Source organism: Pomacea canaliculata, linkage group LG1 (genome assembly GCF_003073045.1).
Source record: "Pomacea canaliculata isolate SZHN2017 linkage group LG1, ASM307304v1, whole genome shotgun sequence".
Lineage (NCBI taxonomy): Eukaryota > Metazoa > Mollusca > Gastropoda > Architaenioglossa > Ampullariidae > Pomacea > Pomacea canaliculata.
The window spans coordinates 12091375-12104493 of record NC_037590.1 but is presented as its reverse complement, the minus strand read 5'-3'; the positions used below and the strand labels follow the sequence as shown (position 1 = coordinate 12104493).

Genomic DNA, 13119 nt, shown 5'->3' with positions numbered 1-13119 from the left:
AACTTAATTCCACACACAGTTTAAATTTCATGATCTCCGGGGTTTGGGAAATATACATACATCATCGTGTGATCAATAGAAACGTCCCAAAGATGACGTCATCTAGTGAAGGAACATCAGAGCTGTGAGTTTTAGTTTCGTACTAATACTAAATGTAGACTTTGGGCAAACAAACTCGTTTCTTCTTATCGTGGACGGTTGATGACTGCAAATGTCGGTCCTTATGCATGACTATACATGCAAGGTGGTTTGGACATGTTACTGAGGCACCTATCTCTGTCTGCTCAGACATAAAACCAACAGGAAGCTACTGAATTCTTTTGCAAGCTATATTTTATTTCAACGTCAGTGTTTCATTAACTGCTCATTTCAGTAATGAGTGTCGTCAGCTCATGTCTCAGTTTGAGTTTACTTACTTTACAAGATGTCAACGTCAGAAAATGTCAAAAAAATCTTCCTTTGTCCGTTACTGCGCTTAACTATTAGCAGGATGATCATTTTTCCACACACAAAAATATTGATATTTGCGTTTCCTTTAAAAATGTTTTATTTCCTTTTCTGAATAAAGAAATATTTTAAATCCGTCTTAACTACTAAATAACGAATTTCAAATATATTACAATGAGCTATTGAAGCTATTGAAAATGTAGTTTTCTTATCTGTCTGTGGGAATATATAGATATAGATATACTTCTGACTTTTAAATAGTTCAGTGTCCAGCGCCATGTGTACGAACACTACCTAGAATTGTTTTTAAATACAGTCCAAGGAACCAAGTCAAACTGAAACGAGCTAATACTAATAAAAAGAAAGGCATTAAATCTATTTAGATAATCCATTTCATAGAAACGCTGTGCACAAAAACAATTTTAAACTTTTTAACTAAATTTTTTTTTAGATAAACTCGATGTATACTTTCAGCCTTGTCAGTACATGTTTCCTAGCGGCTTGTTTAAAAGCATTGGATTTAATTTGCTTCTTTAAAATAGTGTTAAGTTATAGAAACAAGTCTTAAATATGTAATTTAAGAAATGTTATATTCTTCGGTGTGTGCTAGTGATATTTTAAAAGTAATAGTCTTTGATCCGATAAGACAAAATATATTTTAGGTCTTATTTAGTCTGTCGGTGTTAGGACAGACTTTGAAATATTTCGTGTTAATACTGTTTCTTACAGTACTGATGGACTTATTTTATTCTTGTCCAAATCCCTTCATTGGCGTTTGGCAGGCGTTGGACCTTACGGTTGTGCGGACGGATCGACTGAAGATCCTGCCTAATCGACTGAAGATCCTGCCGGATTCACATTCCTCATTTCATAAGACTTGGCATCCACGGACGAAGACATTTTTTTAGTGGGTGGTTTTTTGCGTGCCTTAAAAGAACAAAATATTACCTGCCTCATACATGCTACAGAAGACGAAGACGTTTAAAGAAAAGATTGAAATAATCATTAAAAGCGGGAAGATAAATGGTCTTGCTCTAATTGTATCTTCCATTTACTGTTGTATTATACAGTTCTAACATTGACGTTAGGGAGTCTTTAGTAATACTTCTTTTATTCATCGCAAAGACCAGCAAAAAGGTAATAGGAAACTAAGATTTTCGCAATTACCATCGGTTTCTTAGGTGCGGGTTTTTTGTTTTTCCTGTCCTGTGCAAAAGATCATACAACACAATGAGTCCAAATTGATAATATAAAGATTATTATGAGCGTATTAAGATACACACCTTAATATAAGAAATGTTGTGGTGTGCATAAAAATAAAATTATATATATATAAGACGAGAAAAATAGAATATGGCTGATGGTTTTTGTATAAAAAAAGACAGTGAAAGGAAAAACTAAGCCTAAGAAACTCAACTACGAGTATGTTGTTATATTTGTTGGATGTGAGACAAGCTGGAATGTTTATAGGATCAGAACTTACCATGCAGGAAATGCAGCAGCTGATTGGGATCCAGAACAGTGCTGTCAGAAACACGACAGTCATGACGAGGTTAGTCTTCATGGTCTCCGCTTTGAAAAGATTCACAAATATTTACTTCTTAAAGTTTCAATCCAAGATTAATTTTAAACTAGGAAGTTCTACTATGTAAACTATCATTTAAAAATATACAGTCTACGTCTTCAGAAATAAAACTGATTTTAATTAGTCCCAAGGTAACAGCATGACGATAATAGCGAGGAAAGTTTTTTTTCGTTAAAGAAAAAGCAACAAAAAGATATACGTGTACAATGTCTGACACGTTCGTAGCAACTGGTGGCCAGCGACAGGAGAGGCTTTTTCTTCCTGTTTTGACTCTTCATTTTCTTCTTTCCTACTGCTCAATCGACAACTCAAAGCTACCTGAGTTTAGAAAAAATGCTCTTTTTATTTTTTCAGCCTTTCTCCTAAACTTTTTGTCAGCATCTAATCATCTCTCGCAGAAACAGAAGTAAAATCAAAAGCGAGTATTTTCATTCATCGCATAATTTAGATGTTTTGGGGTCTCAAGGTACATTTAAAAATATTTTATTCTTTTATAATTATAATTTAATGCATTAAAGCTCTAGAAAATATTTCGTGTCCCTAAAACTATTGCTTTATTGTGGAGAATGAAACTGAAATTGGTCTGATTGAATCTTACTGTAGTGTATCACAAACAAAACCACATCAGTTTTGGCCTTGCAGAAAAAATACAGGTCCATGGTCAGACAGCTGTAACAGGCACGTGAGTGAGACATTGCAGGAGGAGATTACAGCAGGAAAATAGAGCATACTAGTATTTGAGTGTCTAATGACTCCTTTTCATAAGTCTTACAGTAAACTTAGAATTAAAACACTGAACAAAAAATTTCTATTATTTGAAAAAAATATCAATAGAAGGTTTTTCACATTTTCGAAGAAGAAAATCTGGCGTGTACCAAGAGTGTCAAAATCCAAATTGTTGAAGAACTTGAATAGCCGGACAGTAAAAAAACCTTCCGATGGAATACACTCTCCTTTCTGAAAGCAACAAAAAAAATCATAATAATGATTCCGATCTCACGCTCTTTTAAGGCAATCTTCGTAGATTGAAATCATTAATCAACACAAAATCACTTTGCACGACTCACTTTATCGCAGTCACCGTTGTAGCAGAGTTGTCCAGGTCTAAGTGTTTCGGTCGTAGGGAAACACGGACCATTTGTATCGTTGTCAAAGACCTCCAGACAGCAGCGCTTGCAGGCTGCAGAAGCTGGTAACAGACAGAATGAGTGCTGCATGAGCTGGCCGAGAAACACGATACGCGAGACTAACATTAGCTAACTAATGTAGGTAACATGGGGGAATGCCATCTGAGCTTTGCATTGTTGCCAAACATTTTCCCTACAGTCCTCAGTCTTTCATCCCTTGACTCGTACCAGTTGCTGGAGCGAGCGTCTGGATATACACGGCAGCTGACAAAGTCCTCCACTTACGCGTATTTTGGGCCACAGCGAGCAGATCCTGCACAGGACGACCAGTCCCTCGTTCACGTTCTTGCCTTGGCCACCGCACGCTGAACACCCTCCATTGTACATTAAAGGACAGACTCTGAGAAGGTATCGTTGCGAGCTACATGGACACACCCACTGAGATTTATAATGTAACGGGTTTCGTACAAAGTCATCGGTTTTATGTTCTCTGTACGAGATCAGGAACAGCCTCCTAAAGAATGCCTGGATTATCATTTTCGTATCATTGATTCCGTTTCATATCCGTCGTCAGTATCAGCTTCTACATGGGCTTTGTATAGACTATACTTCGTAGTAAACCTAATATTACGACTTCGCCAGATCCTGTCGAGCCTAGCCATCGCCGCTGCTGCTGTCGAGATCATGAAGCAGATACTTCTCGGGAGGTTGCTGTCTTTGGAGAAGGTAGCTCCCAAGTACTTAAAACTGCTTACCTCTTCGAGATGTACTTCCCATATCCCGTTCATAAATATCTCTGCTCTCCTATTGTTAATGAGTATTACTTTAGTATTGGCAATGCTAGTCTCCATTCTTTACGTAGGGCTCATACGGGACTGACCACACTGAAAATAAGTACCTTCTGAGGATCATTTAAGGAGATGGAAACCTGTTATAAGGATCATTTAAGGACGTTTTCATGGCATGCAGTCATAACTTCAGGTCCTTTTCACTAATATTATCACAGATTCATAAATGAAAGAAAGAACTTGAGGCGCAATTTTATTAGCCATTTTCTTATGAAGAAGAAAGTTTCATCTTTGTAGTTGTTCTCGTTCTTTTTTTTTTCTTTTGACATGTGCTATAAACTAGCTTCAGCCATAGAAGTAATATTCTGTTTTTTGTCCTGCAACATTCAGTTTTTGAAATCTTTGGAATCCGCATATTCCAGCTTTCCGTTCATGATGACTTTATATATATATACTATAAAACAAACAACAAACTTGCATCAAGAATAATCATTTGAGCACCTACAGCATCACACACACACCACTGACACTTCATCTGAGGTTGAGCAGCTGGACCGAAGATGGCACAAATGATTTCAAGTGTCTGTTACTTTTACATGTTGGCATGGAGTAACGTTTACCTGAGCTTAATACAAATGAATGGGTGGCAGCCAAAATGTTTCTTGTGACTGAAGTATGATCAAACCCAGACGTTAAACCGTCTTTTTTATAATGTACATCAAATTCACAAAAGCTGTAGAACTCTTATTGACATAAATAAACCAAAATGAATATTCTGACAAGATTATGATGTAAGATATATATAGAGAGAGAAAGATTTAGACGACCAAGCACAGTTCAGTCTCAGCTCCTTAAGAAGTATTTTGCATAGTACGAACAATTACAGTTACTCATTAGGAAGCTCTTTTAATGTATTGGACAGTTTATGTTATTGTTTTTACCCATATCAAAGCTGTGGTCACCTTCATCATAACATTATCTAACTGTTCTACGGCACAGTTGTTAGTAAAGGTAAAGGTAGTCCTCTGACCTTTTCATGTCGTTAGGGAGTAAGGTGATAAAGACCTTACTTTTCTTGGGGCCAGCATTAAGTAAGGGTGGTGCCTATGTCCTCTCCCTTGATGCCTTACCTTCCACCTACCATGTATAGAGTGAGGTACCTGTTCCCGCGTGCTGAGTCAACTAAGGGAAGTTTGCTTCACTACAGGGTATGGGACCAACATGTCTCTTAGAATATCCACATTATGATTTTCTTCAATCCTCAAGTTTACCTTCTCCTGCAAGAGGAATATTTTGGTGTGTGTGTGTGAGAGAGAGAGAAAGAAAGAGAGATCTCAAAATCAGAATTTCATTGAGATAGGCCTCAGCTTATTATTGCAAGGGAACAATGAACAACAGCCTCCAACATCATGAACATCATAGTGTAGAATGTGAAAAGTAAACTTTTAACAGTACACTTATGTAAGATAGACAGCAACTGGCAACCATCATCATTATCTTACATTAGAACAGTTGGAAAAGGCGCTAGATTGATGATGATGATGATGATTGATGATTGATGATTGATGATGATGATGATGAAGAATGATGATGAAAGAATGAATGAATGATGATTGATGAAGAATGAATTGAATGAAATTGATGATGAAAGAAGAAGAAGAAGAAGAAGAAGAAGAGCACGTATCCCTGTGTAGGCCATGCGATGCCAGGAGGCGAGCTCGGTGTTAACAAAATTAATTGTTAAGGCAGTTTAAAAATCTCACCGTCATGATCACACATGCAGGCTCTGTAGCGCCGATTATCCTTCTCTCCAAGCTCCTTACAGTATGTGGTAATACATCTGCCGTTAATACACTGGCCTCTGAAATAAAAAGAAAAAAATCATATTTTTGCTCACTTGGAATTTTGTGTATATTTGCATTTCATCTTCTCTTCTGTTTTACGTTTTAGTTCGAATATAAATTTTTGTTGGTATTTTTTGTTGTTTTTTTGTTTAGTTGGTTTTTTTGTTTCTTTTTTTTTTTGGCTTTCGTTCCAGTGAAAATGTGAGCAATTAGGACTGACATATCTTACCGTCTCAATATCTGAATCCTTACTTCTTTGCCTAATGTTTCGCACTCACAGAGCGGAATGGAATAGTCAATGCTTCGAAGAAAGTTCATGACATGCCAAAGCCTGGTCATTACTAATGTCACTGTTTCAATTTTTTTTTTGCTGGATTTTTCCAGTGTAGTTGCTATCTTTGATGGCTCCCACGTAATTGCTGCAACTGACCTCCGCTGATTATGGTCCAGGAAGAAGTCTGATTTGCTGTGCAATTTTATTAGTACTGATTAGTCTTTGTTCTTGCTATTGGTGATTTCCATCCAAACACGTAACTCATTTGTCGGTCTGTGAGTAAGGTCTAGAAGAGCGTTGTTAATGCCTATCATGTGGTCGGTTAGACTGAAAAGCGCAAACTCAATAATGTGTTTACAACAAGTAAAGAAAATCATGGAAGGTTTCTTGCATAATGTTCTCCAAGATAAAGTTGAGCAGTACAAACGACAGAGGGCAGCTTTAGCACCGCCAGCAATAGTTTGAAAAGAGGTTTTACTGTGGAGTACAGCATGGTGCTGTATAGCACCTCGGGTACTTGCATCAAGCCGTCTTCTATTGAATAGTCTCATGATGTGTCATCCCTTTATGACAATAAAATGTCATTTTCATGCCAATGACGTTGCAGAAGTCAGGTTTTGACTCCTTCTCTAATTTCAAACATTAATTACATTTATATCAAACTTAATCAAAACATTAAAATTATTTTTAAAAAGAACCCTTAATGAGATAAGAGTTATAGATGCAAAATATTAGAACCAAACATATGACATACTGGCCACGGCAGGCTATTCCATTCTCTTTTGTCACAGCAGACGGACAATCAGTGGAAACACCACTCATCAACCGTCAAGGAATGATTTGCAGAAAATCAAACACAGACGAAAATGCAATCAGAAATAACTGCAAATATACGTTTTGCTGACATTAAGCCACTGCTCAGTCGTAAGGATCAGTGTACAGAGAAAATCAAGCAGACAAATAAATCAGATAAATATATGTTACTAGTACTATAACATAGGCATTTGAGGTGGAAAGCGAGATGCGTTACGCATCATAGATTATTCATTTGATTGAACATCAAAAGGATACTCGCATTTTGCGCTCTCCATACAGGGAAGTTCAAAGTTATCCTCACAAACAGCTCCTTTTGGTACGATTCTGCAGTCTTTACAGCACGGTTTGTTGAAATCGCTGTAAACACAGAATTATTACTTTCAGATGTCCTGTTTATGATTCTTCTTTTTTTTTTCTTTTCAAAAAGTACAAAACGCAAGGGTCGCATGCCATAGTGGTTAACGTCACTGTTCACTGGTATGCAAATAACTGAAGCCAAACCTTTCATTTCTTCTAATATCTTTCGCATTTACTGATACGTGCTACCAGGCACCACTGGGTGACCAGCATAGATTTTTCAGTTACTGGTCCAAGAGAGCTAGAAACTACTGAAATACTAGCGTTGATCGAAAAAAAAGCTTAAATATCATCTGATATGATCAAAATGTCAGCACGTAGTGAAATTTAAAAACCCAGTTTACCTGCATTGCGCAGATTCTCTGAGATGACAAGTTCCGTTACAGCATTTATCTTGGTTTTTCACGACGCTCTTTCCCACGTCGCATTCCTCTCTTTCATCAACGATGCCATTGCCGCAGGGAACATCCTTCTCTGGCACGCACTCTCCTTGCTGCAGATAGAATGGAAACTACACCAGCAGAACCGCGAATATGTTGCGACCTTTACACGCGACTTTTAGTTTAAACGAGATCTCAGGCTTCCGACCCTTGATTGATATTCAGAATTATATATATACATCATCAGTCCAACTGAAGTCATTAAAGAAGTAAAAGAATTTTCCTTACTATAAACTCTTTACACTCACTTCATTGCATACACCTTTGTAGCAGGGTTCTCGAAAGCCAAGCGACGTATTGGTTGGGAAACATTCATCGTTTCTTTCGAAGTACATGACCCTCTTACAGCAGCTTTTGCAGGCAGAAGTATCTGTGTGAAATGACAGACAACACAAGAAGTAAAAAAATTGTTGGCAGGTGCGCCACCTGTCCTTTAAGGGTAAAATTCCATCATCTGAGAACGCCATAGATGTATATTCAATGATTTATTAGCGGGTTATTCCGATTTATATTTTACTGTTATTCGTGCTAGGTTATGTCCCTTTAGTTTTATTGTGAACTGTCATTATTCATATTATTCCTTTGGTAAATATCGGAGATTCTATTATTATTACAATAGCCTCATGGAATATATTTACAAAATGCTTTGATATTCTTGTACCAATTGACAGATTATTCACTAAACATTACTCAGCCCTATAAAATGATATAAAAAAAAGCTAAGCTATTTTCTAGAAAACTCATTCCTTCCGCAAAGAAAAATGTAAAGAGTAGTTGGCGATTACCCTGCGGTGAATTATAGTTACTATAGGCAGAAGATGCAATGCAGCACCAGCAAGTGTGCTCTGTGATGATTGACTACAATTAAAGGTGCTGACTAAAGTGGACCTACATGAGAATCACGAGAAGTTTAGCCCTGCGAGGTGTACATAAAGGCGGAGCTGACACGAGACGTGCTGGAGACATGATCAGTAGCGACACTACAGAACAAAGGAAAGACAGCTTCCGCCCACGACTCCACCCTGTAACCTACTGTAGAGGAGTGCAGCTGTGGTATTTCGTTCAGACCACTTCAGCAAAATACATCTGCCAGCTTTCTTCCTACATCTGCTTGAGTGTGTGGTAGCACGTTTACTACTATCATCATGCAACCGCTACCACTCTGTTACAAACTAAATGCTAAACAATTCCATTTTAATGGAACAATAGTATAATTTAGATCGCAATAGTAATCCATCAGTGAGTGGCAAAAGCCACTTGTTTGCACAATTTTACAGCCTCACCATTTTGGCACTGGCACGGTTCGTAGGTCATCCCGGTCTCTTCTTGAAGCACTTCACATGCAGAAAGACACTTGCCTCGAAAACACACACGACTGACACAAGAAAAAAATCAAAATGATCAAGTTGCTGACTCCTGGGATAAACCGTTTTGTATGCACATAAATCAATTCACATGAAAGATCACAATGACCTTCTATTTTATTTATTTGATAATAAGTCACCTTAACTTCGTCCTTTCTTCCACGCTCTTTCTCTCTAGTGTTTGCTGCTCACTGTCATTATTTGCTTGTTCGTTACTCTTTTCACTATGCTTGACTCGATGTGAGGTCTGATATGATCCTTCTGCAAGTTTTCGTGCCGGGTCACATTCCCATCTTTTTCCCGTCGCTTGGCTGTTGAAAGTAGATTTCTCCTTTACGTTTCGGCAAGCAAAATTCCTGTGTCACATCCGTAGAGCAGGATCGGCACTACCAGCGATTTCTACATACTGAACTTTGTAGTGAACCTTAGATAGATCCTATTCAGCTTAGCCATTATTGATGTTGCTGCTGCGATCCTGATGCGGATATCTGGTGTAGTGCTGGCGTTCTTGGAGAGGGTAAGTCACAAGTACCTAAAAATGCTTGCTTCTTAGTGTTGTCCCCTGTTCATATAGATTTTTGCTTTGCCCAAGCCAATGATCATAACTTTGCTCTCCATTCCATATTCGTTCGAACTGTCTGTCAGTCTGTTGATGAGGTCTTGAAATTGTTTTATTTGTGCCTGCTAACAGTTCTTTACCTGCAAAGCAGAGGTTGTAGATCGCCCTTCCAGCAATGGATTTGGAATCATGTGGTCGTGGAGCGTTTCAATCATGATGTTCCCCAAGAAGATATTAAGCAGCTTCGGTGACAGGAGACGTTCTTGACGTACGCCTATTGTGGTGCAAAAGTAAGCTCCTATTTTGTTATTGAGCAGTGCTGAACTCGTTTAATTAGTATATAGCACTTCGGTGACTTGAACAGTAACTTCCATGTTAACATTGCATCACATGACTAAACATGACCTTGCTTCTATCACTGTTTGCTGTTTCCTTTTACTTTGCAAGGAGTATGACTAGTTACTTGGTCCATTCTGTGGGTCATTCCTTACGTTACCAGTCCCTTTGGCCTTTCTATTTTCTTACCTACACTGCATTAATAGCTCAGATGGCACGTCACCAGTGCCTGGCGACTTTCCCCCTTGAAACTGTGTACAGCACCTTACAACTCTTCCCGTAGGACTGCAGGCTCATTGTTTATAGTCTGGCTGCTTTAAAAGATGTTTGCGTTGGTCTTCAGATGAAAGTTGTACAGGTCCTTGCAGTACTCACTCCATCGGTTGAGTACAGCATTGCTTTCTTGAGAAGGTGCCAGTGCTATTGTCGATGACTGAGGTCTTGTGAGATCTTTCTTAGTAAGATGATTCGTAGTAGTTGGTAGGCCTTTTGTTACCCACTTCAATTCCATCCTCTATGTACCGGCATTTTTCTCCTGATCCAGTTCTTCCAGTTGCCTTCATTCCTTCTTCATGGCATAGTTGACTTCTTTGTATTTGGTATCTGCCTTGGGTTTTTCTTTTTTCTATTCAAGGCCCCGCTTTGGTCACACAGATTTATGAAATTCGAGACCCATGGTTGTTTCTTGTTCGCCCTTAAGTCTCCTGGGCTGTTGAGAGCATCTCCCTTTTGATGTTCCCAGTGAGGTTGTCTACATAACATTCCATCAGGTTCCGTGCTGCTCATCTCCCCCCCAACTTAGGTCTTTCACCTGCAACTACGGTCTTGAATACGTCTGCAACGTTTGCAGTTTCTCCAAATCAAAGCGAATTCGGAAGGTGATTGATAGTCGTTTCGCTTTCAGCTTCGATTTCACATTCATTAGAACAAGACCGTGGTCGCTACCTAAATCAGCGCCTGGATATGTCCTTATCTTGGCCTTGTTGATGCTGGATTTCAAGCGTCTCAGCAGCAGGATAAAGTCGATTTGATTATGAACATATCCGTCTGGTGAGTGCCACTTGGCCGTTGCCGATTTCTTATGTGGGTGTAAGGTATGCTAAGTCGCTGGTTTTGTGCATATTCCTGACCTTGTTCCCCTTCCAGTCCTTTGCTGGTAGTTGTCTGGGTGTATCTTTGAATTTCAGAAGGCCGAGTGCAACGATGACGTTTTTTTTCAGTACTGCCTTCACAACTTTGTCTAGTTGTTTGTAAAATCTTCCACTTCGTTGTATTTATGCGTGGAAGTTAGAGCGTATAATTGGACAAAATAGTGACATTGTGGGACTTAGCTGAGAAACGTATGGAGATCAGCATGCTGGATACGGGTGTACAGCGAGATCTAGACCAGGTGGAATTGATACTAATCCCCAACTGTTTTGTATGTCTATATATATATAACACAACTAATGCCTAGTTTTTACATACTTGTCTTGGCAAGCGGCGCCATTGGCTACAGGGACAGAAGGAGGACAACGAAATGTGAAGCCACTGATCAGCGGTTAAGGTCTTAAAAGAAGAAAGTAGTTTACCCAAGCTCTTTGTCATAATGCTATATATGGAGAGAGATTTATAATTGACAACAGGTTTCTGTGAAATCTTCATACTAATTATATATTTTTTATTTATATCTTTTTGCTGTCTGGTCACCACAAAACATACCTTTCGTGCGTTAGTCTGTTGGTAATGTCATTGTTACTACTTACTATGAGATCTATTTGTAGGTCTACAACCGTTTAAAGGGTCATGGAGAGTTTCTTGCAGAATGTTCTTCAAGATGATGTTGAACAGCACTTACTAGGTCACTTTTGCACTACAGTAGGCGTGCGTCAAGGATCTCGCTTCCACCGGTGCTGTTCAATATCTTCTCGCACAACATCCTGCGTAACACCTCCACTACCTATCAAACTTCCATTTCCATTGATGAAAGGCCTACATATGGTATAACATCTGTTAAATAGACTGACGTGTACCTCTATAAAGAAAAAAAGTAAACTGTCTCACACACAATGTCAATGCTTCGTAATAATATTATTTTCATGATTTACTTGTTAAATAAAACTCATTCGTCCTTAATAATCAAACATTGCTCCTACTTGACTTACGAAGCAACAAACAAAAAATAACAAATAAAAGGATACTCGCACATTTCACTTTCTAAACACGGATTGTCGGGGTCTCTTTTACATTCGGTTCCCGCTGGAGCAGTAGTGCAGTTTCGGCAACACTGACTGTTGAAATCACTAGAAACGTCAAGAAAAACATGAAGAACTATACTGCATATTACATTTTGCACTCGTACTTTTATTATCTTGCTTTCATAAAAAGATCAAGGATGCTGGTACAGATATCGGGTGTTTTGGAAATGGGGAATTGCAAGACACTTCACAAACCAACTTGCCTGCAGCGAGCGTTTTCTCTGAGCAGGCAGATGCTGCTGCAGCATTTGTCTTTGCCCTCCAGACCGTCTGCGCCTGCATCGCATTCTTCTCTAATATCAACGACTCCATTGCCGCATGGAATTTCCTCTTTATCACTTCTGAAACATGCAGTTAGCAAGAATCATTGCTGCTCACTTCTTCTTGTCTTCTTCTGTCGAGTATTTGTCGATTTTAATGCATAACTTAACTTCTCTGGTTTCTCACACCGCAAATCCTTTCAAATGCTCCGGCATCACTATCCCTCAAGGCACCGCAGTGGCCAAAAAAGAACTGCCGTAAGATCGTCAAAGACTAGACCGTTCCTCCTTTACATGATCTGCCTACTATCATCCAAAATAAGCAAGAGTGGCAAGCCCTGTCAGGTGCCGCGTGTATTCATGTAGTCCCCACAACGACAGGTGCCGATATTTGAAAAAGTCGGACTTCTTAAAAGTCTTTATACACTATTCTAGTTCGAGCAGTCACAATATTTCTGGTGCTCAGAACTTCTGCAGACAAAATACAAACAGAAATAAACAGGCAAAACAAATTAAACTGACATCAGACTTAGTCTGGCATTAATAATATTTAATCTCTAACGTTTGGTTACGTTTTCATTTCTTCGTTCATCTCTTTGATACTATCTGACCACCAGTTAAACTTATCCTCAAGTACCATCCATTTGGGAGACCACGTCAGACGCAATGGCTGTCATGTTCGCCA

At 38.8% G+C, this 13119-nt stretch overlaps 2 protein-coding genes across 2 annotated transcripts in view; both read right to left on the bottom strand.

Annotated features, from left to right (window-relative positions):
• The window catches only part of LOC112559955 (ADAM 17-like protease), a 130702-nt gene that overhangs the window by 99299 nt on the left and 18284 nt on the right, over positions 1-13119 (bottom strand). The window lies entirely within an intron of this gene.
• Positions 538-11628, bottom strand: LOC112559105 (ADAM 17-like protease). Its single transcript, XM_025230038.1, has 12 exons — positions 11405-11628; positions 8962-9053; positions 7927-8048; positions 7583-7731; positions 7137-7238; positions 6820-6882; positions 5711-5808; positions 3100-3221; positions 2908-2989; positions 1931-2019; positions 1615-1653; positions 538-1374 (listed from the first exon to the last, which is right to left on the bottom strand). Exons 2-12 carry the CDS (start codon positions 8990-8992, stop codon positions 1276-1278), a joined length of 996 nt encoding a protein of 331 aa, XP_025085823.1. The 5' UTR covers positions 8993-9053; positions 11405-11628; the 3' UTR covers positions 538-1275.